This window comes from Crocodylus siamensis, chromosome 3 (assembly GCF_052110815.1).
Source record: "Crocodylus siamensis isolate JL-2025a chromosome 3, ASM5211081v1, whole genome shotgun sequence".
In the NCBI taxonomy this organism is placed as follows: Eukaryota; Metazoa; Chordata; order Crocodylia; family Crocodylidae; genus Crocodylus; species Crocodylus siamensis.
The window spans coordinates 128836152-128860121 of record NC_143397.1 but is presented as its reverse complement, the minus strand read 5'-3'; the positions used below and the strand labels follow the sequence as shown (position 1 = coordinate 128860121).

Genomic DNA, 23970 nt, shown 5'->3' with positions numbered 1-23970 from the left:
TCAGAAACCGAGTGAGAGCCAGTGCAGAATTGCTCTAGAGCAGCGGTTTGCAACCTTTTCTAGACTCCAGACCCTGCAGGAAGGTGCCAACTCTTTGCTCTCACTTGTTTTTATATGGGGACATGCTAAAGCCCTTCCCCTGCAGCAAAGCACCCAGGCTGCCCACAGCCGGGCAGGGTGGTCTCAACCCTGGCCATCCCAGACTGAAATCGCTGGGTTTCCCCCTGTGCAACAGGCCAGCACCCAGCTGTTCTAGCACGGCGTGACACCTCCTGTCCGACCATCGCCCCTCCCCCTCTCTGACGTCCGTTGAGCTCAGCCCCGCCCCCCGCAGGCGCCTGCAGCGGGGTCACGTGTCCGTCCCGCTGAGGGGGCGGGGAGGGTGCACGATGGCTCCACCCCCTCCCCTCTAGGCCGGAGAGCGCCGAGCAGGCGGATCGATGCGCTCTGCGCTCGCTCGGGAGCCGCCATTTTCGGCGCCGAGGGGAGAGCTGGCGGCTGGGCGGTGCCGCTTCCTCCGCGGCCGCGCGGTGAACAGGTATGTAGCCCCTCCCTGCCCCGCCCCGCTGCTAATCGCAGCTTCCCCCTCCCCGAGCCGCAGCCACTTCCTGGCGGCGTCACGCGAAGGGGAGCGGCCATGAGCGCAGTGGTGAGTGGGGGGCTGTGGCTGAGGAGGGGGTTCGGCCCCACCCTTCTCTCCCCTCGCGCGGGGGGCGGGGCCTCCAGAACGCGTGCGCCCTACCCAACAGTTGGGCGCGAGGCCTGTGACGCGCCTCCCCTGGGGGCCGCTGCAGGCAGGGGTCTGCGCCGGGCCCAGTGGGGGTGGCGGCGGAGGCGGCTTCCCTAGGGTCCTCGTGGCCACAGCGCCGCTCCCGTGTGTGCTTGGGAAGGGCCGCTCTGCTTTGCTTTGCTTAGCCAAGGGCTTTCCATGGGGTCCGCTGTTTTACCGCGTTTGTGTACCCGTGTGAGTGCACGCGTGTGTGAGCTTTCCAGTGGATGTAAGTGCATGCACATATGGGCGGGCACACTGGTGTGAACACGTAGGCGCATACATCTGCACACACCCCCAGAAGCATTGTAAGTAAAACTTGGGTTGCCCAAGTTCACCCTTAAAAGAGTCTCTTAAGAAGTTTCACAAGGCCCTTACCATCTGTTGGGACGTTTTCTTGCTGCTTGGCCTAGAAAATGGATCTGTTCTTTTATCTGTTGACCCCTCTGTGAAACTATATGAAATATGAACTTTCATTTCAACCCATGAGAACTTTTACAATATTTTCTCCAGTTCCTGATGACAGATATTTGTGCCTGAAAGCTTGCAATTAAAGAAATTTTTTTACAAAAATCTTGTTGAGCTATTAAAAGATATCATCTCTACTACAAGTCCTGATTGCTTTTTCCTCTAAACCGGTGGTTCTCAAACTTTTTTTTTCACGGACCGCTTGAAAATTGCTGAGGGTCTCAGAAGACCACTTCATCTAAGTCTCAAAAAATCAAGTGCAGGTACAGATATTCTTAATTGTTCTGCAACCTTTCTGCCAACCACCTGAATGGAGCTCGTGGACCGAGGTTTGAGAACTGCTGCTTTAGACCAATACGACTGCAACCTGGATACCTGATCCTTTCTTTTAGGAATTTGGATCTGATGACAGATCTGGAATTTTGATCCTAAAATAGATCCTTTGTTTCAGGAACTTTGATTCTATGATCAGGTTTTTTTCTTTCTTTTTTAGAAATGCAGTGCCGTGTATGCTAGTAAAGCACCTTATTTCAGAAACAGTCCAGTGTTGTCTGAAATGCTGGTATGATGGAGAGTTTGAAATAATGTGGGTGATTGAATCACAGTAGTGTTTGATTCGATCCCAAAAGTTCATGTGACAAAACCAGGATTTTACTTGAGTTCTGCCTGAATCATGGCGAATGAAGTACTTTCTTCTATAAAAGTAGTTTTACATTCATAATAGCTAATGCCGTGTGTGTGTGTGTGTGTGTGTGTTAGTTAGTATCTCACTTCCTCATTTAATTTATGATTCAATTTCATTGTTTAGTTTTCATTATTGTAATTGCTATTACTATAGCAATTCATAAAGCAATGGTAAAGAATGGTTTTGTGTTGTCCTAGACTAGTGGTCGCCAACCAGTGGATTTTGATCCACCAGTAGATCTCAGAGCCTCTTGGAGTCGATCAGAGGCTGGGGTGGAGGTCTGAGTACCCACTTGCATGCACACATGCGCTCCAGCCCAGCATGTCAGTCTGTGGGGGAGGAAAGGGGCAGAGGCTAGATTGAGGACCCCACACAATGAGAGACAGTGCCACAGGAGCAGGGGTAAGTTGAATGGGGTCCCCAGCTAGGTGGAACTTACCTGCTGGGGAGGCACACCCCCAAATAATTTTTTCTCTCTGTGCCTTGATCTGCCCCCTCTCTTTCCCTCCCCCCATACTTACCTGTGCACAGTACATCTTGGGTTAATTTGAAATGCCAAAGCTGCTCTGCTTAAAAGGCTGGAGACCACTGTCCTAGACATTAGCGTTACCATGAGGTTTGAAGAAATTCTTGAAATCCTCTCTAATTTTGAAATTCTTCTGAGAGAGAATCATTCTCTTACACTTGGTGCAGCACACTTTATGAGCAGCCACAGTGGGAGCAGTTGGATTATGCAAGAGAGAAAACTGTAGGTCCAAAATGGAGTTTGTAAAGTTTATCATGGTTTGCTGGGAGGCCCAGACTAGAGGAACACTAATTGTAAATTAGTGTTCCTCTATGATACTATGGCTGTATCTGCTGATGAACTTATCTTCTGTGGCCAAGTTTAAGGAAACAATGAAACTGGGTAAGATTAGGTTAGTTTGAAGTCACTAGATAGGTTAGTTTGAAGTCACTAGACCTGAGAAAATGCTTGGGGTATGTATGCCAGACTGGTGCCGGAAAAAAAAATACAGAAGGTACACAAGATGTGCAGTAAGAGGAGTTGTGATGAATGAAAAGAAGGGATCATCTAAAATAATACCAGTGCATATTAGTTTCTAAATTACAGTAACTTCCTGTTTTGGCATTAAGTTGAGTGTACTGCCATAACATTCCTTTTCTAGGGAAGGTGATAATGCACAAGTTTTTTTGTGGTCTCTGTGTAACTAAATGAGGTGTATTGACTGACTCTGTTCCTTTTTAGTGTGAGAAATGAACTGCCAGAACAGAGAAATGGGATTTTCTGCATCGCCAGATTCAGTCCTCTGTGTTCACAGCCAACCATGCATTATATAATCCCTTTTATAAACATATTAAGATCCCATCTTTGAAGTTGGGTGGCTTCCCTTTCACCTCCTACTGGGTGGCTATTCAAAACCTTGCTCTTTTGATGGTTAGCTCTTCTCCTAATTCCCAGTCCATATTCATAGAGATTTCATATAAATTTGTTCTTGCATCAACATTGCTCTTTTAAGTAAAATGCTTCTCCCCCCCACCATTGGCATTAATCTGCCCTGTATCTATAACTGGGAAATAATAAAGAACCCTATAGGACTGTAGAGAAGAACGTTGTCACGAGCCAGCAGCGTGCTCTTGTTGCCTCTGCACAACCAAAAAGAATAGCTAACAGAAGTGTCACTTGCAAATCAGGGGAAGTAATCCTTCCCCCTCTGTTCAGCACTGGTGACAGCTCACCTGGTACTATGTCCAGCTGTGGGCCCTACACTTCAAGAAAGATGTGGACAGATTAGAGTCCAGCAGAGCAACAAAAATAATTAGGAGCCTGAAACATGATTTACAAGGAAAGGCTGAAAGACCTAAGATTATTTAGTTAAAGAAAAGAGAAGACTGAGGGGGTATTTGAATGATGACTAAGTCATCAAATACCTAAGGGACGACCTATAAGGAGGATCTTGTTGCTTGAGTTGACTTGCATGAAATATCCTAGGATCACACTTGCCTTTTTTCGTGCCTGTATCACATTAATGTCTCATAGTCATCTTGTGATTTAATAATACACACAGGTCTTTTTCCTGTGTCATTTACAACTGATAGGTTCAGAGCATATAGCAGAAATTCTTCTGTCTGTACATCCCCTCTTCTTCCCCCCAGTGCCTGATCTTTAACTTAGAGTAAATTTTGTCCTGTTTCTATTACCACGGTCCTGTACTCTAATTCTGTTTCTCAGATATCTGTAGCTTCCTCTGCATTAACAGTACTTCTCAACTTTGTGTCACCGACAAATTTTATTGACATAGTCCTACTTTTAAGTCCAGGAATACTAAAGAAAATGTTTAACAAATTGGTCCCAAGAATGATCCTTGAGAAACTCCGTTTATAAGCTGTCTCCAGCCTGCTACTTCACCTTTCAGCACACACTACTGTTGTCTTTTCTGTAAATGGTTCCTTACCCTACCTGTTTTACTAATCTCTATCTTCTCTAATTTAATAAAGTATGCTGTCGCTAGGAGATTACTGAAGTTCATCTAAATTAGATTAATGGCATTTCCCAGACTAGAAAATCATCTATCAAGGAAAATAGCATGCTCTGTCTGTAGTAAAACCATGTTAGCATTTATCACGCTTGTCATTTAAGCAGGACAGAGTAGGGATTCTTGTAGTTCCTCCTAGTAAGGGAAAGTATTCTTAGCCTGAGACCTGAAGAACAGTTGAGACGAATAACATTTTTTTACCGACTGCTGGCTGAACTAGCTTTTGACTTGCACTCAAAAACCCTAGGAGCCCTGCATGATTAGTGTATTTAGCCTGAGGTTGGAAAAAAATGCCTCAAACATTAGTTACCACATACTTGACTGAACTGAAGAAATGAAAGATTTGCTTCTCAGTCCAGTATTTTTCTAAATTTCTTTTCTTTAGTTTCAGTCACCAGGTTTTATCGTGTTATGGTAAAAATGAGTGCATTTGACTATTCATGTGGCCTAATTTTTTGAAACGCCACACTTTTTGTTAGGTGACAAAGATTGAGGTCCTGGATGTTTCTGGACCTTTGCCTTGGTGATTTTGGGGTGGTCTGCACACCTTCCTGAATATTTAAAAGAAATCTGAAGGAAGGGTAGAGAGAAGGGAGGATTTCTTGTAATTTCACACTTGAGGTAACTACAAGTGTATATCCTACTATTGTTGCTAAATCTTTCTAGATGAACACTTAATATATTGAGTTTAGTATACTGTGACAAAGAGATAAATTAGAATGGTGATAACCACAGTATCTCTGTACCAGCTCTTTAATTGTGATTTCAGAGTTGTGATCATTCCCATCCCATGACAACATACTTTAGTCATACCTATGAGCATTGGTACAATACAGCTGGTTTTGGCTCTGGGCTAAAGGGGCTCACTGAACCATGAAACTGATGAGACAAGTTTTTTGCACCAATGCTTTCTAGAGATTGATGAAAGACCAGTTCCCATTTTTTGCAAATTATGTTCAAAGGTTTTGAAAGAGTGTTTTTATGGATATTAGAAAAGATCCAGGAATAAAAAAAGTGTTAGCAGTTGCACAAACTTAACCCCCCCCCCCAAACTAGCGATTACTACTAAGTGCTGGTACAGTATCTTGAGTTTACTGCTGTTGCTTATTTTCCATCCTTCCTTACATGTGCATGCATACTGCGTTTCCTCTGATATGCGTGTGCAAGTAGTGCATTATTGCAACTCCTGTAAAGCTTTTGTGCATTTAATATTTCTGTTTCAGTTTTTTTTAATTAATTTAACTTGCATACTGGTGACACTGGAATGTTGTTCTGCTGTGGCTTATCTCACTTCTGTGGTTTCTTTCAGCTTCCAAACAAAGACCACAGAAAGAGAGAGGAACAAAAAGGTGATAATTCCATTGGCGCTGAATGCAGCGAACCAAGAATCATGGATCTGAAATTCAACTCTTCGAGGAAATACATTTCTATCACTGTACCTTCCAAGTCGCAAGCTATGTCGCCTCATATCAAGTCCATAGATGATGTTGTTGTTCTTGGCATGAATCTCAGCAAATTTAACAAACCTACTCAGTTCTTCATATGTGTTTCTGGAGTTTTTATGTTTTATCTAATCTATGGATATTTACAGGTAAACTTTATAGTGTCATATTTATGCTAGCAGCCCTTTCTTCTTCTGTTTTACCATATATGTTTCTAAAATGATAGTGTTTTTATTGGTAAATTTAATATCTGCTTTATGCAGCTATGTTTTAAAAAGAAGAACACTGAAAAGATGAGATTACGATACACTCTAATTTAATAAGCACGTACTGTTTTTTATTTTTGAATGCTTGACTTCGCAACGTTATACACAAGAGGGTTTACTTAAGGTTGGCTGGGCAACTTTAATTCTGCCCTTTCAGGTTCCTTGAGTGCAATATTTAGAAATTTTAATGTTTTTCTAATAAATATTTTTTGTATCCAAGTACCTAGTCCTTTAGGAAAACACGAATTTCAGAATAGTCTGTTCCTATATAGTTTTTCAGCAAGCTTAAAACCTTTAAATCTATAGTAAATCACTCGCACCATTTGAATAACACATACTAATAATAGGTAGATACAACAATACTTTAGTCCATATCCGATCAGTACTGATAAAAGGAAAATTGACATTATTAGCAGTCGGCTTTTTTTTGGCCTGTGTAGCTGACATCACCAATTTGAATGCTGCGTGTATGTGCGTAGCCAGGAAAGCAGCCCAACAGCTTGGAGAGCAGCATGGTAAGTCTGTTCAGGGGGAAGGAGCAATGGCGGGACAGATCAAGGCTCCCACAGGGAGGGATGGAGTGGGGCAGGGGCAGGCACTGTCCAGCTGGGGTGAGTTGCCCTGCAGAGCCATGGGCAGCTTGTTTGGAGGGGTGGGGAGCAGGAAGCAGCTCACCGCCACTGCGAGCACCTGTGGGGAGGCAGAGCACATGCTCCCTGGATTTGGGTGTGGGGCAAGGCCAGGCTTGGGGCTGGTGGCAGCACCATCCTCTTCCTGTCGGGCTGAGCTGGGGCTGTGCTGGGGACAGGCAGGTAGGACAGGAGCTGGGTTACAGGAATTTTTGGGGTGGCTGTAGCCCCCCATAGTCCCTTCCCAGCACTGCTGCTGCCCACCCTGAGCGCAACCCTGGCCCAGCATTTCCCCACTGAGAAGAGGCCAACGCAGCCCTTGGCCCTGACCCCTCAATAGGCAGCCTGCCCTCACATTGCTTGCATATTTGGGGGTCACATGCCCCCCATGCTTCCCCAGGGGTGTGCGCAGTGGTGGGAGCCACCCTCACGTCCCCCCGGACAAGCTGCCCACTGCTTCATCCTGCACCCCACCCTGGCTTTGCAGTGCCTGCCCCAACCCCACTCCGTCTCTCACTGTGTGGGCCTCTGCCCCTTCCTCCCAAGAGATTTACCAGCCTTACTGCTTTCCATGTTGCTGGGCTACATACTGTCAATCAGATCGGTATCAGCCAACATGGCTGATCAATAAGTGGCCATCGGTATCAGCCCAAAATACCTTTATTTATGTACCCCTATTTATCAGCACACCCCTAGTAATATCCTCTCTGCACAACCACTATGATGATGGATGAAAAATGTGCTTTGCCGATAGGAATCAAAACTGTTTGCTAAACAACGGAGGAATGCTGGGTGTTTTTGGAATCCTGGTTTCAGTTCTAGGTTTTACATTGGAATGTTCTATAGAGTTAACTGAATTTCTGTACCCAGATGGCATTTATACACACACTTTTTTTCCTGTGACACACTTGGACATCTGCCACTTCAGAGATCTGCTGTTCTGGCCACAAAGTGGTGTGATCTGTGGTGTGCTGTGTGCAGTTGTAGAAATGGCAAAATGCATATCAGCATGCAGAAAATGGCAGCGTTGTGCTTTTGAACTAAAACACTGTGTGTGTGTTAGCTCAGAAGTGCGTCACTGCCATTTTCTCAGTGGTGATCTGCATTTTGCCACTGATACAACTGCAGACTGGGGGACTGTGGTGGCGACCCAATTGACTGTGTGGATGTCGACAACTGGCTGGAGGGCCGCACCCAGAGGGTGGTAGTGGATGGGTCCTTCTCAGCCTGGAAGGACGTGGGCAGTGGGGTTCCGCAGGGCTCGGTCCTTGGGCCCGCACTGTTCAACGTCTTCATCGGTGATTTGGATGAGGGGGTAAAATGCACCCTGTTCAAATTTGCTGATGACACTAAGATATGGGGGGATGTTGGCACACTAGAAGGATGCATCAGGCTTCAGTCAGACCTAGATAGGCTACAAGGGTGGGCGGATGTGAATAGGATGGGATTCAGCACAGACAAGTGCAAGGTGATGCACCTGGGGAGGAACAACTGGCACCATACCTACAGGTTGAGGAACTCCCTTCTTGTCAACACAGAGGCGGAAAAGGATCTTGGAGTCATCATTGACTCCAAGATGAACATGGGCCGGCAGTGTGGGGATGCAGTCAGGAAGGCCAGCTGCACCTTGTCATGCATCCACAGATGCATCTCAGGCAGGTCCAAAGAGGTGATCCCCCTGTATGCAGCACTGGTCAGGCCGCAACTGGAGTACTGCGTCCAGTTCTGGGCGCCACACTTCAAGAGGAATGTGGCCAGCATCGAGAGGGTCCAGAGGAGGGCCACTCACATGATCGGGGGCAGCAGGGCAGGCCCTACGAGGAGAGGCTACGGGACCTGAACCTGTTCAGCCTCCACAAGAGAAGGCTGAGGGGGGATCTAGTGGCCTGTTATAAATTAGTCGGGGGGATCAGCAGGCATTGGGGGAGTCCCTGTTCCGCCGTGCACTGCCAGGAGTGACCAGGAATAACGGTCACAAGCTGGCAGAGGGCAGGTTTAGGCTAGATATCAGGAAGCACTACTTCACGGTCAGGGCGGCTAGGATCTGGAACCAACTTCCAAGAGAGGTGGTGCAGGCTCCTACCCTGGGGGTTTTTAAGAGGAGGTTGGATGAACATCTTGCTGGGGTCATTTGACCCCAGTATTATTTCCTGCCATGGCAGGGGGTCGGACTAGATGATCTACTCAGGTCCCTTCCGATCCTAGAAACTATGAAACTATAAGCAATGCAGCACTGGGCACTTGTGCGTGTAAAAATGCCTGGTGTGACTGAGCCAAACTGTTAATATCTATTTCAAAGCATGCAGCTACAAAAGTTTCTCAAGGAAATGATTATAAGAATTTTGACCAAAAAAAAAATATTTTCCCCTAATGTCAGTTTCAGAAACAGCTGAAGAGTTTTTGTTGAAACTTTTAAAAGGAAAAAAAAAGTTAAGCCGAGGCAGTTATTTTGTTAAAGTTATTGGTAACTGAGAAAAGAGTCTTATCCTGGAAAATATTAGGCAGGCAACCTGTAGGCATTGTCACCAGCTCTGCCTATAATTGACACATCCATATCATTCTGTGCACAGTACTATATGTATATTTTTTCATAACATTTTTTTCAAACCACCAGTTTTAATATGCTAGCAGCCTGCAGACTTATAAATTCATGTGTGCTACTTAATTTAGGTACTCAAAATATTACGTGTGGGTTCTTTAGAAATGAAAATTTCTAATAAACTTGTCTCTTAAAGGTGTTGATTTGTATATAACTTAATCTTTATGAGCAGTTTATAAATTCTGGCTAGAACCAGAGTCAAACTTAAATAAATAATTTTGAAAATTCAGTTAAAAACCCAGACATCAAGTCCTTTCCAATTTGTGATGGATGTTCGTAGTTCTCTGATGTATTGCTCCATTAACTTCGTTGTAGATACATTTCTCCCTATTTTTTTTTTCACAGAATCTTTAAATCATGCTTTTCTTCAATACTTAAGTGACACATACTGTAGATGATTTCTACTTAATGTTTATAGATTAAAAGCACAAGAATTGCAGACTTGTAATGAGAGAACTGGTCCACTAATCACATTTTAATGTTTTGGGTGTGAATGTGTTTTCTTTCAATAGGAACTGATATTTTCAGTGGAGGGTTTTAAGCCCTTTGGTTGGTACCTTACATTAGTACAATTTGGGTTTTATTCCATTTTTGGACTAATAGAACTTCAGCTTATTCAGGACAAAAGGAGACGGTACGTATTTTTTTAAGTGAGCTTAAAAAGTAAATGTCTTGTTTTGTTTTTTTCCCCCCAATTTGATTTGAAAAAACTGCCTTCTGGTATTTGAATATGAAATATGAATATTGCTGATACTATGCAGAACATTTTGAGTCAATTTCATGGATTGTCATAGAATAAAATACAATATTTGATAAATAGAGTTGAGATTTGAAAATATATACATCACTTTTCTGTCAACTAGCATATATGTGTGCATGCATGTGCATTGTCATGCATATACTGAAGACCAAAAGAGCCAACTGTCCTTGAAAGTATGTTTGAAAGCTTTCAAACATGCATTTAGTTTAGCAAGTCCTAAAATGTCGACCTTTTTTTATATTTGATTGTTTAGCTTAATTAACTAGAAATTTATGCTACTGTGCACATTTGTATCAGAAACCTTGAAACAAGTAAATAACTTTTCCTATAATTTACATATGTCTGTTGTAAGCAGCAAGATAAGCTACTATTTTAGGCATTGATCCTTTAGAGATGTACAAATGGGCGCTTTAAAATTTGTATCTAATCATTAGATTACTGTCGAGGGATGGCATGCAATACTTAAAGATGCATTACCCTGCTTCTCAGAGAAGCTACTTCTGTGGAGTTCCACTATTCTGCTTCTGATATCTTAGATAAATTAGGTTTCTGACTGCATGGCTCAGCATAAACATGCCCATTAAAGACCATCCTTTTTGGTGGGAGCAGAGAGGTTACTAAATTTACTGACATTTTAGAGAAAACGTTTGAAAAGGGTACATTTTAAATGTTGCTTTGTTTTTTCTCTTGTGCCTGTGCATTTCTGTAGTATTAGTGTCCATGATTTTTCTTTCACTCTCTCATCCCCAATTTGCCTCACGCAATCCTGGGCTAAGACTCTAGCTGTTACACTTTAGATCATAACACACTTGTATAGACAGCTTCTGGAAAGCATGATTTATTTTAGATGCTGACAGATTCTAAATTATAGAACCTCTTGAGATATTCTAAAATGAAGTAATGTGTCAGGTTACACAGAGTTGTTAATTTGTTAAGTTTCTTTTTAAATGGGCATTAATATGTTTGACAAAATGGAACCACCTGTAAAAACTAGTGGAATGTGTCACTATACGTTACACTGGAAATTATATTATTATTTTCTGTAATGTGGGTAGCATTTTGTAAGTATTTAAGAATGAAAAATATCATTATTATGTTTCTGCCTTTTCTTTGATTTAGAATCTTTTGTATAATCTCTCACCCTGCCCTGTGTGCAGCATGCCAGTTTAGCACAATTTGCTGTGAATAAAGCAAGACTTGACCTTGTTTGCTGTTCCCCTGTGCAGATATTTTTAGCTTGTTCTTAAGTTAGCCAGACTTGATGCACAGCATGTTTGTGTTGATGAATTCACTTCACAAACTTACTACTGTAATACTTAGAAGCATTCTGCTTGTGTGCAAACTACAGTTGTCACCAGACAGTGGTTTTACCAGATCAAAAGTGTGTTCATCTGAATGCTCAGATACCTTGTACTGAAAGTTAGTTGGGTGAGATTTGGCATTAAACTATCTTCATCCTATTCTATGAAGTTATTAAAGAAGCATAACATTTACTTGAAATTGACTATGGGTTTTTCCCAACTTCTAAAAATAGAGAGAGATTCACTTTTATTTTAACTTTACAAAAATACATTTTAAAAAAAAACAGTCTGAACCATAAATATTTCAGAAAGTTATGAGCATTTGAACATGAAAGTGGTTGTAATATAAACTGTTATGCAGTCATTATGAGGGAAAGTTAGTTAAGAACAGAACTGAGATTTAAGAGATCTGGTTTTGATTCCCAACTTCCTGTGCTGTCTTTGCTCTTTTACTTAATATCTTTGTCTTGGTTCCCACATTTGTAAATTGAAATAATGTCTGAGAAGAGTGCTATATATTAACATTTCATGATATGTTTTATACTTCTTAAATGAAAGGCACTAAAGTTTGAAGTATAGTTCATTTAAACTGAGTTGAAAAATATTGAAATTGCAACAATTTTTATGCAATTTCAGTAAAAAAAACGGAATCCTGGGGAAATTTTGGCTCATTATTAAAACTTTTTTCTTTTTTTCACAGTATGAAAGTCTTACTTTTTAGAAGTGTTGCATATATATATATGTATATGTATGTATGTATGTATATGTATATGTATAAAAAAAAAAAACCTCCATCTGTTTATATTTTGCAGAATTCCTGGCAAAACCTACATGATGATAGCCTTTTTAACAGTGGGTACAATGGGTTTATCAAATACCTCACTAGGATATCTAAACTATCCTACTCAAGTCATCTTCAAATGCTGTAAACTTATTCCAGTTATGATAGGAGGAGTCTTTATACAAGGTATGCCTTAATCTTGCTACAAAATGTTTAACTTTTTTTAATGAAAGTTTTTTAAATCCAACCCTTTTTCTGTATAAAGTTTTGGTTTTAACAAACCACCTTTCTTAGGCATGCAAAAGTTCCATTACAAATTCGCAAACTTTTATAATTTATATAAAAGAAACATGATTAATTTTATATTTCTTGATGTCATTATCCAAAAATAAAAACGGTTCTGCTGAATGAATCTCACTGAAAATCATAATATAGTGATTATTAAAAATATATATATATGGCATACTTAAATATTTTGTTTTAAATAAGAATCACAGTATATTATGAAAAATTCCCACTCTGTACCTGAAGATGCAGGGCTGCTTAAGGTCGATGAAGCTTCAAGCAAGCAATATTATTCTAGTACAGAGCTCAACATTTAATATTCCTGTTATAGTAGTTAGTTCCATGTATTATAGTCAGAGTAGAACATTGTGATTCTTTCAGGAGTGAGATGAAATAAAATAGACAAGTTTAAAAAAGCAAAATAATTCATACTAGAAGGCAAATATTTTATATATAATGAAAACTTCAGGTTTTTTCTTGTAATGGAATCTTCGTATGTCATTTCAATTTGGTATCTGTGGGTCATTTTATAGTATTTTTGGATTATATAATACTATATATTCAGCAGCTGAGAACATATTGAAAGTACAGTTCTAGGGGAAGGGAACATGTTATTCAGATGACATGCTCGGGATGTCACCTCATTCCCCAAAAAATCATTGCCTGGAAGTACAGGATTCTGAAATAGTAGGCAGCCGTCAATCCTTCTGGATCATGACTTATGTGTTAGAGCAGAAGGACCTGACGCATGCACGCACGCACGCACACACACCCCCTTCCTTCTTGCTTCACCATTCTTTGGATACTGTTTCAGTGGCCTAAAAGCCCAGACCAAGTCCAGACATTTGGTGCCTCAATGGCTGTGGTTATACGTGCATCCAGGAATTGAACCTGTGTCTCCTGTAGGCCAGACAAGGATTCTACCACTGAACAACAACAGGAGGTCTGGATTCTAAAGTAGTAGTTCCCAGTCTGGCCTGTTAACCTGTTGATGGTGGTCTGCAGAGAAATGGCTAGCCAAATGGCAACAGCTGTTCTTGTTTCCTTCTGTCATTACATTTAAAGAGAACTGAAGTATACTATATATATGGGAAAGTAGTATTAGTTAAGTAAACAATTGTTCTTCCTGAAGTGATATCAGTTCTTCCCCATTGAAGGGAAAATACGGTTTTTGCCACTGTGAATAAAAGAGATGGCTCATAAGACAGTTTTGTTATCAAAATGCTCTTTACATCATGAAAAAGTTCTGGAACTGCTGCTGAAGAGAGAGGTACCTATTAAGTTTTCTCCTCAGATGGTGGGAAGCAGGACATTGGGTCTTGTGTATCAGTGCAGAACTGAATGAAGGAAATGCTTTTATTTGCTTACTGCCCACATAAACACCAAAACAGATTTAAATCTAACACCGATTACATGGTCATATTCATGTTGTTTGTATTGTCTGGGTTTTTTTTTTTTTTATAGGAAAACGTTATAATATTGCAGATGTGTCTGCTGCAATGTGTATGAGTCTCGGCCTAATATGGTTTACTTTAGCTGACAGCACAGTTGCACCAAATTTCAACTTGACAGGTAAAGAAGCATTGTACTTTATGGTTTAATAAAATTCTTATTTTGCCTAGAGTGAGTATTCCATAAAAGTTTTTAGGAGTTTTTGGTGGTAATGCCTTAAGGTGTCATACTGAAAATGTAGATTTTATTATATTGTTGCACTAGCAGTACTACAGCTATGGTAGAAGAGGCATTTTTATTCTGAGTCCCAGTTATTAGGAACTTATAACTTTCCAAAAATATTACCCCTTATATTTTTCTTCAGTCCAGAAATAAAAGTTTTTGATAAGTTAATAAATCAGATGAAATTCTGTTTGACTGTTTTTTAAACATTTAACATTAAAAGGTAAGTTTGGTTTTGCTAAGTAAATATTTCAGACTTTATATTTTTGCAAACTCTCTACTTTCATGTTTTCTGTAGAATTGACAGTCTCAGCGACAAATGTTCCGAAGTATAAGCCAGTCAATTGACCAGTCTTGGTAATGTTAGTTGACCAGATCATTGCCTCTGCTTGAATAATATGTGCTCAAATTTGGGTGAATACTTCAGCAAGCTAAGGATTCCATTATGTAGGTTTGCATCATGGTGCCATCTGTTAGTAAACGCAGTGTTGCAGGGGTCAAGATTCACACGGGCAGACTCCCCTCCCTTCACTAATAACACAAAGCTCCTTGCTATATATGCAGCCATAGTACAAGCCTTCTCTTATGTTTCGACACAGGTGGATCTTGCCCTGCTCTTCTCCTGAGTTCTTGTAGGCTGTTAGGCCAAGTGGGGCTGCAGTTTTGCTGCTCCTAATTTAGATACCTTCTGCTATAGGGGTGGGCAAAATACAGCCTGTGGATGGAATCCAGCCCACAGAGGGATTCTAACCAGCTCTTGGTGGGTTCCTTGGCCCTGTCTGGCCCAAGCGTAAGGGGGCAGCCGTGGCATGTGCAGCAGGTCCTGCCACCCCCAGGTGCAGAGTGGGGCAGAGGTGGCCCAGCAGCCAGACTCAGCTTCCTGGTAGCCCCTGCAGCAGTGGCTCACTCTGGGTGCTACCTATGGACCTGGCCCCCCAGCCTGTCCACACCACAGCCACTGGTGGTGGGGAGTAGGCAGGTTGGCAGGGTTTCCACGGAGACTGGGGCAGGGCATGGTCAGCCAGGCAGGTAATGGGGCTGCAGGCGAATGGGGATGGCATCTGGGAGCAGGATGGGCAGGGGCAGAGCTGGGATCAGGGGGAGATGACAGTACGGGGACTGGCGTAGAGCCGTAATTCTGCATCCCTGCAATAGGTGTTGGTTCTGCAGGCAAGGATATGCAGGGAGTGTATTGTGGCTTTGCTCTGAGGCCCCGGCCCTGCTTGCCTATGGGTGCAGGGCAAAGAGGCCTGGGAGAATCAGTTGCTACCTCCCCCGCACTGCTGCTGGGCTGACCTTACTCAGGACCCCTCCCTACTTTTTCCTACTCCCCCATAGCCCCACAACAGCTCATCAAAATTTCTTAAGTGGCACTCTAGCTCAAATAATTGCCCACCTCTGCTCTACTAGCTGCAGAGAGAAGAGGAACCCCTGAGGTGGCACAGGCTTCTGTGATTACCTTGGGCTTTGTGGAAAGGATGGTTCATTTGTTCCTTCCCTCTCTATTGAGCATGGGAGTTTAAAAATCCAGGAAGTGAGAAAACATGTTGATTGGCTGGAATCTTGTGGAATAGAGCAGTTAGAAACAAACCTAGCTAGGTAGTGGGATGTTTGATAGGTAGTGGGATGTTTGAATACAAGCCTCTGGATTGTGAGCTAGTCAGGCATTAATAAACTATGAAGAGTCAGGAAAAGCCAAAGTAGTCTGTGTGGAAATTAATTACTAGAAGTGAATATGAAAAAACTGTTAAAGCGAAGTGCAAGTTCTGTTCTTCTGAGTAGATAGGATAAAGTTAGAATGGAGAACTATTGGTTGAATTTTTGTAATGGGTGTCTAGCTGCTGTCAAAGATTAGATTATTTCAGTCAAACCATATGAAAGGGGAAACTCGTATGTCTCAGCATTTTTCTTTGCATAATCCTTCAACTTTGTTTGGCATCATCATCCCAAAGCATGGGATCTTAGAATAAAAGTGGAGCTTAGCACAATTATTTTTTCATTTTCTAATGCATTACATTTTCTAATTTTGCTATTCCATGCATGTCAGTCTCAAAACTTTTCACTCCTGGAAGGCCTTCACTTGTTCATCAAATTGGGTATTAGGTTTTTAGGCATATTTCCCAATGACCAGAAAATAGACGTCACTGTATTCTGGTACCCATGCCAGAAGTACACCATTTTGTGTACTTGAAAACATTAAGTGCTTCTACACATCCAATTTACAAAGTTCCAAGCAGGACACAATTTGAAGGAAGCCTTCTGTATCTTAAAGTGGGAGAAGTGAAATAAAGAGCAGAGTTGGTGATGTGATTGCATAAGTTTCTTGGTTGTCTCTGGTATCTTGATGGAACGGTGTCGGTTTCATGACAACTGACGAACACTGAGTTTTGCATTCTGATGAACAACTGAGCATCACTTCATAGCCCAATATATGCATGACAAGTTTAAAAATATAATTGGCATATCTGGTCCACAGAAAGTTATTTCTGTAGTGACTGACAGTCAGGGGTCCTAACAGGTCCCCCAGCCCAAACTAATTGCCCAGCTGGCCAAACCTGCCAGACTTTAACTAGCAGTCCCACCCTATCTGATGAACCAGCTGGTCGCTTGGGGCTTCCTGATTTGGCTGCCTGGGAGAGCAATACAAAGTAGGCCAGTGAGTGGTTTCACCTGTAGGCCAAAGAGCACCAAGCACATGACTTCTGAACCTGCATAGCTTTGCTTCTGGACTCTGGCTGTTGGAAATTTCTCTTGGCTTTGCTAACTCCAGTGTCTTTTGGATGCAAAACTCAAAATTCATATTGTTGCTTGAAACCGTACAGAGCCCATTCAGAATATGAAGAGTGATAATTTTCTGTTGTTTGAACCCGAGAATGATGGTCTAAGCCAGTGGTCTCCACACTTTTTTGATCATGCACCCCTATCAGGAAAAAATTTTGAGCACACACCCCCAATATATGTATATTTATATAAATATAAATAGAAGTTCTAATATTTTCTTCCCGCACCCCAATGAATCGTCTTGCGCACCCCACTTCGGAGACCACTGGTCTAAGCAGAAAAAAATACAAATTTGTGATAATGCTGAGTAAAGTCCTTACAAAAGCTGAAGAGGAAAAGATTGAGAAAAACTCCAAGGTAAATCAAGTGACCGCTCCCCTGCACAGTGCTGCTTGGCTTCTTGAACCATGCTGCTACAGCACCTTTTTTGCAGAGTACCCTGGATTCAGCTGATGACCTTGTACTGTCTAGTGCAAATTATAAATTATGTGGAAACAAGTGAAAAGTTCTGGCAAAGACAGCAAATCGTAAAGCAAGAAGCAAGTGTTTTATAAAACAGTGCAGATCAAATGAGATTGTTTCATTATCATGGAAAGAGTTGTGTCCTTGCACGCTAGCTACATTGGAAGAATTTTTTTTTCAACATTTCTGTGTGTGCTGAACAACCTAGTTGTAGGTCATTTTGGGGAACTGTCCATTCAGAAGCCAGAAATGTACTGCTGAGAACCATGTCACAGTTTAGGGTTGGAAAAAAAAGGGCTGATAAAGAATTGAGTAAATATTTGGATGAAGAGGAAAAAGTGGGAGTCACTCATGAATTTGATGACAAAAGTTAAAGATGAAGCAGTGGAGACTGATTTTAAAAAAATAACATAAAGCAGAAAGTTTAGGAGTTGGTGTGCTGCCACCCTGTCATGACTGCTTTTGGAACACTTTTTTCATTTATATGTGTCACCTTTTTTATTATTTGTTTTAGACCTCTTTTTGGTCTTCAATAATGTTTACATTTAATAGTAACCAAACACTGCTAGAAAGGATGTAATAATTCTTAAATTTGTTTTAAATTATATTTAATAGTTTTCAGACTTTAAAAGGTCTCCCTTATATTGAGGGCAGGAGGGGGTTGTGACTGAGCATAAGTTTCTAACCTAGTACAAATTATGAAGTCTTTCTTGTAACTATTCTAATAAATTAATGCTTTTAAATATTTGACAGTGTTTTTACATTGGCAGTACTTGCCTTGTTAGTATACCAGTTTATTTTATAAGTGTCTGAATGCAAATATTTGTTTAGTTCTGTTCATGAGTTTGCTATGTTGCCTTTTTAATAGTTTTATTTGTGTGTATTAGAGCTGGAAAACATTACTATTTCCCATCTGTGAATTATAGGATCTACTGCATTTATTTAATGTACATTTTAGTTAGCATCACACATGACTGGATGTGTAGTTGAATGAGAGAAATGGGTATGATGTGAAGATGGTATGACTTTTGGTGCCTGCTAAATAAGTGTGCCCAAATGTAATGCCATATGAAGGTGCATATTATTCCTTCTGCTTTCAGAATGGGTTTTAAATGTGAAAATGCAAAATTTAAATAGTCCACACATTTAAAGATTTCTTTTGGGGATTTTTAATTTGATTGGAAAGATGTTGCAAACTGAAGGAAGTGAGACTATGTTGGTGCCAAAATCAATAATTTTGAGTGAGAAAATCATCTGTAGATACTAGTGTTTGAAAATTGTCACTATAGCACTACAGACAGTATTACCTTTTTGTTTTTAACATGCTGTGGATCTGTTTCAACCAAAGGTATATTGATATCCAGAATATAATAGGTCACAAAACTGGGGTTTGAAACAACTGTTTCGTATCAAAAGACTAAGTCCAAGTTCTCTTCCTGGTTCTGGTACTCACTTCCTGGGTAATCCTGGGCAAGTTATATCTTTACCTTGATTCCCATCCTACTTATTTATCCAGACCTATTCCCATTCTACCTATGTAGTGTTTCAGAGAGGGGAGGGGGGTTATACAGGTGTAGAAGTTAAGTCTTTTATTTTAGTAGCCAAATGATGGAGGTAGAAAACAGCTTAATACATTGCATAAGAAGCATGCTTGAAGGTGGCTTACAGTAGTCTATGTACTGCTGTCATTGTATTCCCAATTTAAGTGTGACATATTTCTAAAGAGCGTTTATTATATAACATAATATTACCTTGTCCTTTAGTAGTTCTGTGTAGTTTTATTCCATGACTCCTGATGACACCCTGAAGAAAACTTCAGTGAAGATGTCCATAGGAAGCAGAAAGTAAATTGACATTTGAAATATATGCAAGGATAGTGAAAAGAAAACCTGGTTACAGACTTAAACATATTAAGTCTTTCAAAACAAAGTTAACTTTTTACTCTGGATTGTAACCCCAAAATGACAAATTCCTAGGAATTCACTTGCCTTATACTGTCTAGTTGCTAGTCACCAAATAACGTCAGATTTCCTTCTAGTGGTTCATAATCATAAATATATTGAAAGCATTTACACACAAACTTGTATGATTCTAGCGGAAGCATTTCTTTACTCGTGTAATTTAATCAGAATTCTTTAAACGTGCACATTGTCAAGGGCAAATCTATTTACATGTCACAATTTTGCCTAAGGAAGCAAAACTGCGCTGTGAGGTTAAACAGAACAAGTAATCTTTGCTGTCTGATACAAATGTTAAAAACAGAAAACCTGAGTGGTTTAAAGCATCAGCTTGATAAAAAATTGTGCCATGCAGAATTGTGTAAATTAGATTTAAGGCTCCTTAGTACCAGTGGAATCCAGGGGCAGCATTGTTGTGCAAGAGAAACACATTGGCTTAATGAAATATACCTCACTCAAGGATCCGTTCATCCACTGCTCTTGTCAGCCAAGGAAACAAAGTGGCATTTGCCAGTGTACTTTTGTATTTGTAACTAGGAAGGAAATTAATTTTTAAAATAGAATACATACTTAGAGCTCAGTAATTGCTGTTGGCATTGTCATACTGGGAAGTTGGAAGTTACTTTCTCAAGCAGCTGTGATTGGAAGTATTGTGCTTTTAAAAGAGGGAAGACCACATATAAAAAGGGTACATTTTGCTAGATCTATGCAGCAACCAGCAAGGGAGATTTTTATCTAGGCTACTGGCAGTACTAGTCAGTGTTAGGAACACTGCCTGGAGCAATAGGAGATGATGGGTTCCATGCCCACTCTTGTCCCCTCTAGTCTTCCTATACAGAGAATTATTAGCTTTATTAATGTTACAGTAAAGGTGTTTGGCGGGGCAGATTTTTAAATATCAAAATATTTGAATTGGTATATTGAAAGATCATTTTGTCCATTTAGTCTTGCACTTAAATAACAGAATTAGAAAACAGTTTTTTTTTTTCTTTAAAGGCCAGGTGAATTGTTCATGAACTTGATGTGGAATAAAACTTCAAAGCATTTTAATAAGGCAATAGATTCCCCCCCAAAAAATACAAACTCCTATAAGGTACCATAGTGCATGGGAAATAGTTCATTTGATTCAAATTATTTATGTTTTAACTGTGGGATTAAGTGCCCCTATCAAATTTTTTGTGGGGAAAAGGAAGAATTATGATGGATTTTTTTATATAAGAAGCATACAGTAAGCTTTGGTTAATTTGCACATTGGATAACTCGCCATTGTTCCAGTTCTTTGCCAGTGACTGCCCCCCTGCTTCCCTTTGCTACTAACTCCTGATGATTGGTCACTGCTGGATAATTCACCATTATTTACCTTCCTATTGGAAATGCAAATTAAACGGTTTCCTATATGCCAGTACAAGAAAAGCAAAATTAAAAAAACTTCTAACAGATATAGTTTTAGCTAGCATTTTTAAAATGATACCCCCTGCAGCTCAAGATTTATGAGGGCAAGTTTGAAGTGGCACTTTGTTACTGTTCTGCTTGTTTAGTAAATCAGCACTCTGAACAGTTTTCTCCCCTCTTTACTTTCTTGAAGGTGTGGTCCTTATATCCCTTGCCCTCTGTGCAGATGCCGTTATAGGAAATGTACAGGAAAAAGCTATGAAGTTGCACAATGGTTCCAATTCAGAAATGGTAAATACCTGACTTTAATTTAGTGTTCTGTCACATCGGCTATATTACGACATTGACAGTCAAACTGTAATAGAACTAAATGAATGGAAGCAAAGGGTTGGATAGATATGAAATTAGAATTTCTTACCATTATAATCCTTGCTAAGTCAAGATACAAAAAATGTGATGATAAAGAAAAGTTACTCATTTTTGCCTTGCATATAAAAAGAATGTGAATTTGGTGCACTGCTCCTTTTTTGACCCTTAAAGGCATGCATTTGTCTACATTTTTATGATCAAATAATATTTTTGAGGTTGCATATTTGTTTCTCCCTAATTGCACTGAATATTTACATAAATGTGCGTGTATTTTACTGTATTTTCTTGCATACAACACCTATTTTCCAAAAACAGCTGTTGGAAATGGAGTATGCATTGTATCCAAGAAATATGGTACAAGCAATTTCTGCCACTTACCAGGAAAAAACAAAGATAAAGTTTGTACACAATCCACAGAGAACTACCTAGCTGTTACTCAGTTGCTTATTACAAGAAATTTCTTTCTTTCTTTTTTTTTTTTTTTGCCTGCCTTCTGCCTTTGAAAAACAAAGTACGTATCTTATTCAGGGGCCTGTATGCAAGAAAATATGGTATTTGATTATATACCCACCCTACACCTCTGAAATCAGTGTCTATTCAATAAGATCATGTACTTTAGTTTTAATCAAATATGGCACGGCCCTCTACATTAGGTGCATTGTGCTGTTTTATCGCAAGGGTGGCCATCCTGTGGCATGCGTGCCCGAAGTGGCAGAGGCAGCCTCTGGGTGTGGCAAGTGAAGACTAGGAAAGTGACAGGCGGCATGTTAACAGGTGGGGCAGGAAGCAAGGAAACAGAGCAGTAGATAAGGAAAGGGATTGGAGTGGCACCCAGAGGGTGCAGGGATAATTTGTGGTATACCTGCCAGACAGGTTGTCCCCAGTGCTTTATGGTATCGTTCCTCTCCCTTATTTCCCCATCAGCTGGAATGCTATCAGACTTAGGTTCATCAGTGAACTTGTATTTGCTTCCTTTGATGTTGATGGCAAAACTTTGTTGGCTTCTGTGGTAGAGGACTTGGGGCATTATGTGAAAATCTCCATATCTTTCAAAATGTATGGCTTTCAAAAAATCTTGTTTTGCAGATTTAGTAACATACTGTATTAAACCTATAAAGTATCTTGAGGTTTTTCTTAAGAGACAGTTTCTTCTATTTGGAACTTAATATGTGTTCTCTAACTGAAATCAAACTTTTTATTGAAACATAAATCAAGAATGAAAACTTGGTGCAACACATGTATATCAAACATGGAGAAGATCCTTTGAATATTTTTTTCAAATGCATCAAGGCATCTAGTTGCCTTGCAAAAGAGGACTAAGACTTCGTGTCTGGTTCATAACAATTGAAAGTCTGGTAAACAGTACTCAGGAAAATGCATGTAAACTAATATAAAGAGACATGCTAGTGGTGGGTAGGAGGGAGTGGTGGTGGCAGCAGGCAGAAACGAATGCAGCAGCTGGGTATAAGTGCAGGACCTGTGCCAATGTTCCAGAGCCAGTGGGACCCAGGGCAGGGCAGCAGGAGCACAGAGCTTGGGGCTGGTGCAGGCGCAGGACTTGCATATAGTTCCTGGGTTCTCCGCCTGGACCACTCACCTCTGGGGCAAGCCCTGCACGATGGAGCTGGTGGCCTGCCTCCACTCATTGCTGCACAGAGGTCCTGGGGAATGGCAGAGAGCTCTGCACTATGGATCCAGGCCAGCTCCACCCCTCTTCCTGCTGCCCTGGCTAAGCTGCATGACCTGTAATGCAGACTTCATCGCATAGGGTTCAGGTATGTAAACCCGGCGCAATGGAGCCAGCAGCCTGGCCACGTGTAGTCCTGGGGCTTGTCAGGATGGTACGCTGCCAGGGTGGGGCGAGGGCTGTGCCTGCTGCTGCTGCCACTGGCAGCAGGGACTATGTGCATTGTGGGAGGAATCTATTTGTAGGGCCCCCCGCACCCCCCAGACACTCCCTAGTCACCGTCTCTCTCCACACACCCCCACGCCCTTCCCCACAGACTCCCACAAACCCCATACCCACCCACAGCCCCCCCACACCTCTTCCCCTCACTATATACAAAAGTAAGACTTCATTTTGGGCTATTATGCAATCACTTCTATATATACAACTCAAACACACAAATCGGGACAAAAATATTTTTTGAAATAATAATGTTAAAATATGTCATTGTAGATGTTTGGTTGTTAGTATATAATTTGTTCTCTTTCTAGTTCCAAGTTGGCAAACCCCCTTCCCAAAAGGAGTACTTCTGGTGGCAAAGGTCAGAGGTTAGGAGGCGGAACTTATGGTCCTAAGGTGGTGACTAGGAGGCAGGGCACCTGTCAAAGGGCAAAGCTACCCTTTCTGTACTCGACAGTTTACCCAAACTTGTTAGACGTCCTGCAGACAAAATAATTGCCCACCCCCGTCCTAAATGGTGTGGGAAACTATACTAGTAAGGGTTTGCATATAGACAGATGAGCTTTGCAATGCTTGTTGTAGTTTGGTAGCTTTATCTCAAATTACTGATAAAAGGCAGACAGAATCCTAATGGGCTTGATTTGCATTGATTTAAAATCAATTAACTTTTTTTATGTAAGAAGCTTATAAAAGGCTCATAAAAATAACTGCAGCTAGTGAAAACACAAGAGCACCGATGCTTTAAAAAAAAAAAAGCCAAATGGTAAATTTGTTAGTTTCTAAGAAGTGGTAACAGTCTTAATGATTGCCTTGAAAAACATGGATGTCAATCCCTAAAGATACAAAATATGATGCCCAAAGATTAAAAGAACCAGAAGATGCAGCTGAAAAGTTTAGGGCTATTAGAGA

At 40.9% G+C, this 23970-nt stretch overlaps 1 protein-coding gene across 4 annotated transcripts in view; it reads left to right on the top strand.

Annotated features, from left to right (window-relative positions):
* The first annotated feature begins 406 nt into the window (after window positions 1–406).
* Window positions 407–23970, top strand: part of SLC35B3 (solute carrier family 35 member B3) — a 39975-nt gene continuing 16411 nt past the window's right edge. For 2 of the 4 annotated variants that reach the window (XR_016441332.1, XM_090039172.1), the window contains exons 1-6: window positions 583–649; window positions 5766–6047; window positions 9905–10026; window positions 12266–12420; window positions 13984–14091; window positions 20980–21077. Coding sequence is in view for 3 of the 4 variants with exons in the window: in XM_090039172.1 (XP_089895298.1) it covers window positions 638–649; window positions 5766–6047; window positions 9905–10026; window positions 12266–12420; window positions 13984–14091; window positions 20980–21077 (777 nt within the window). In the remaining variant the exon portion in view is untranslated. Of the gene's footprint in view, window positions 539–582; window positions 650–5765; window positions 6048–9904; window positions 10027–12265; window positions 12421–13983; window positions 14092–20979; window positions 21078–23970 lie in introns of those variants that run through there. The other 2 variants (XM_090039173.1, XM_090039175.1) reach the window with 2 other exon arrangements.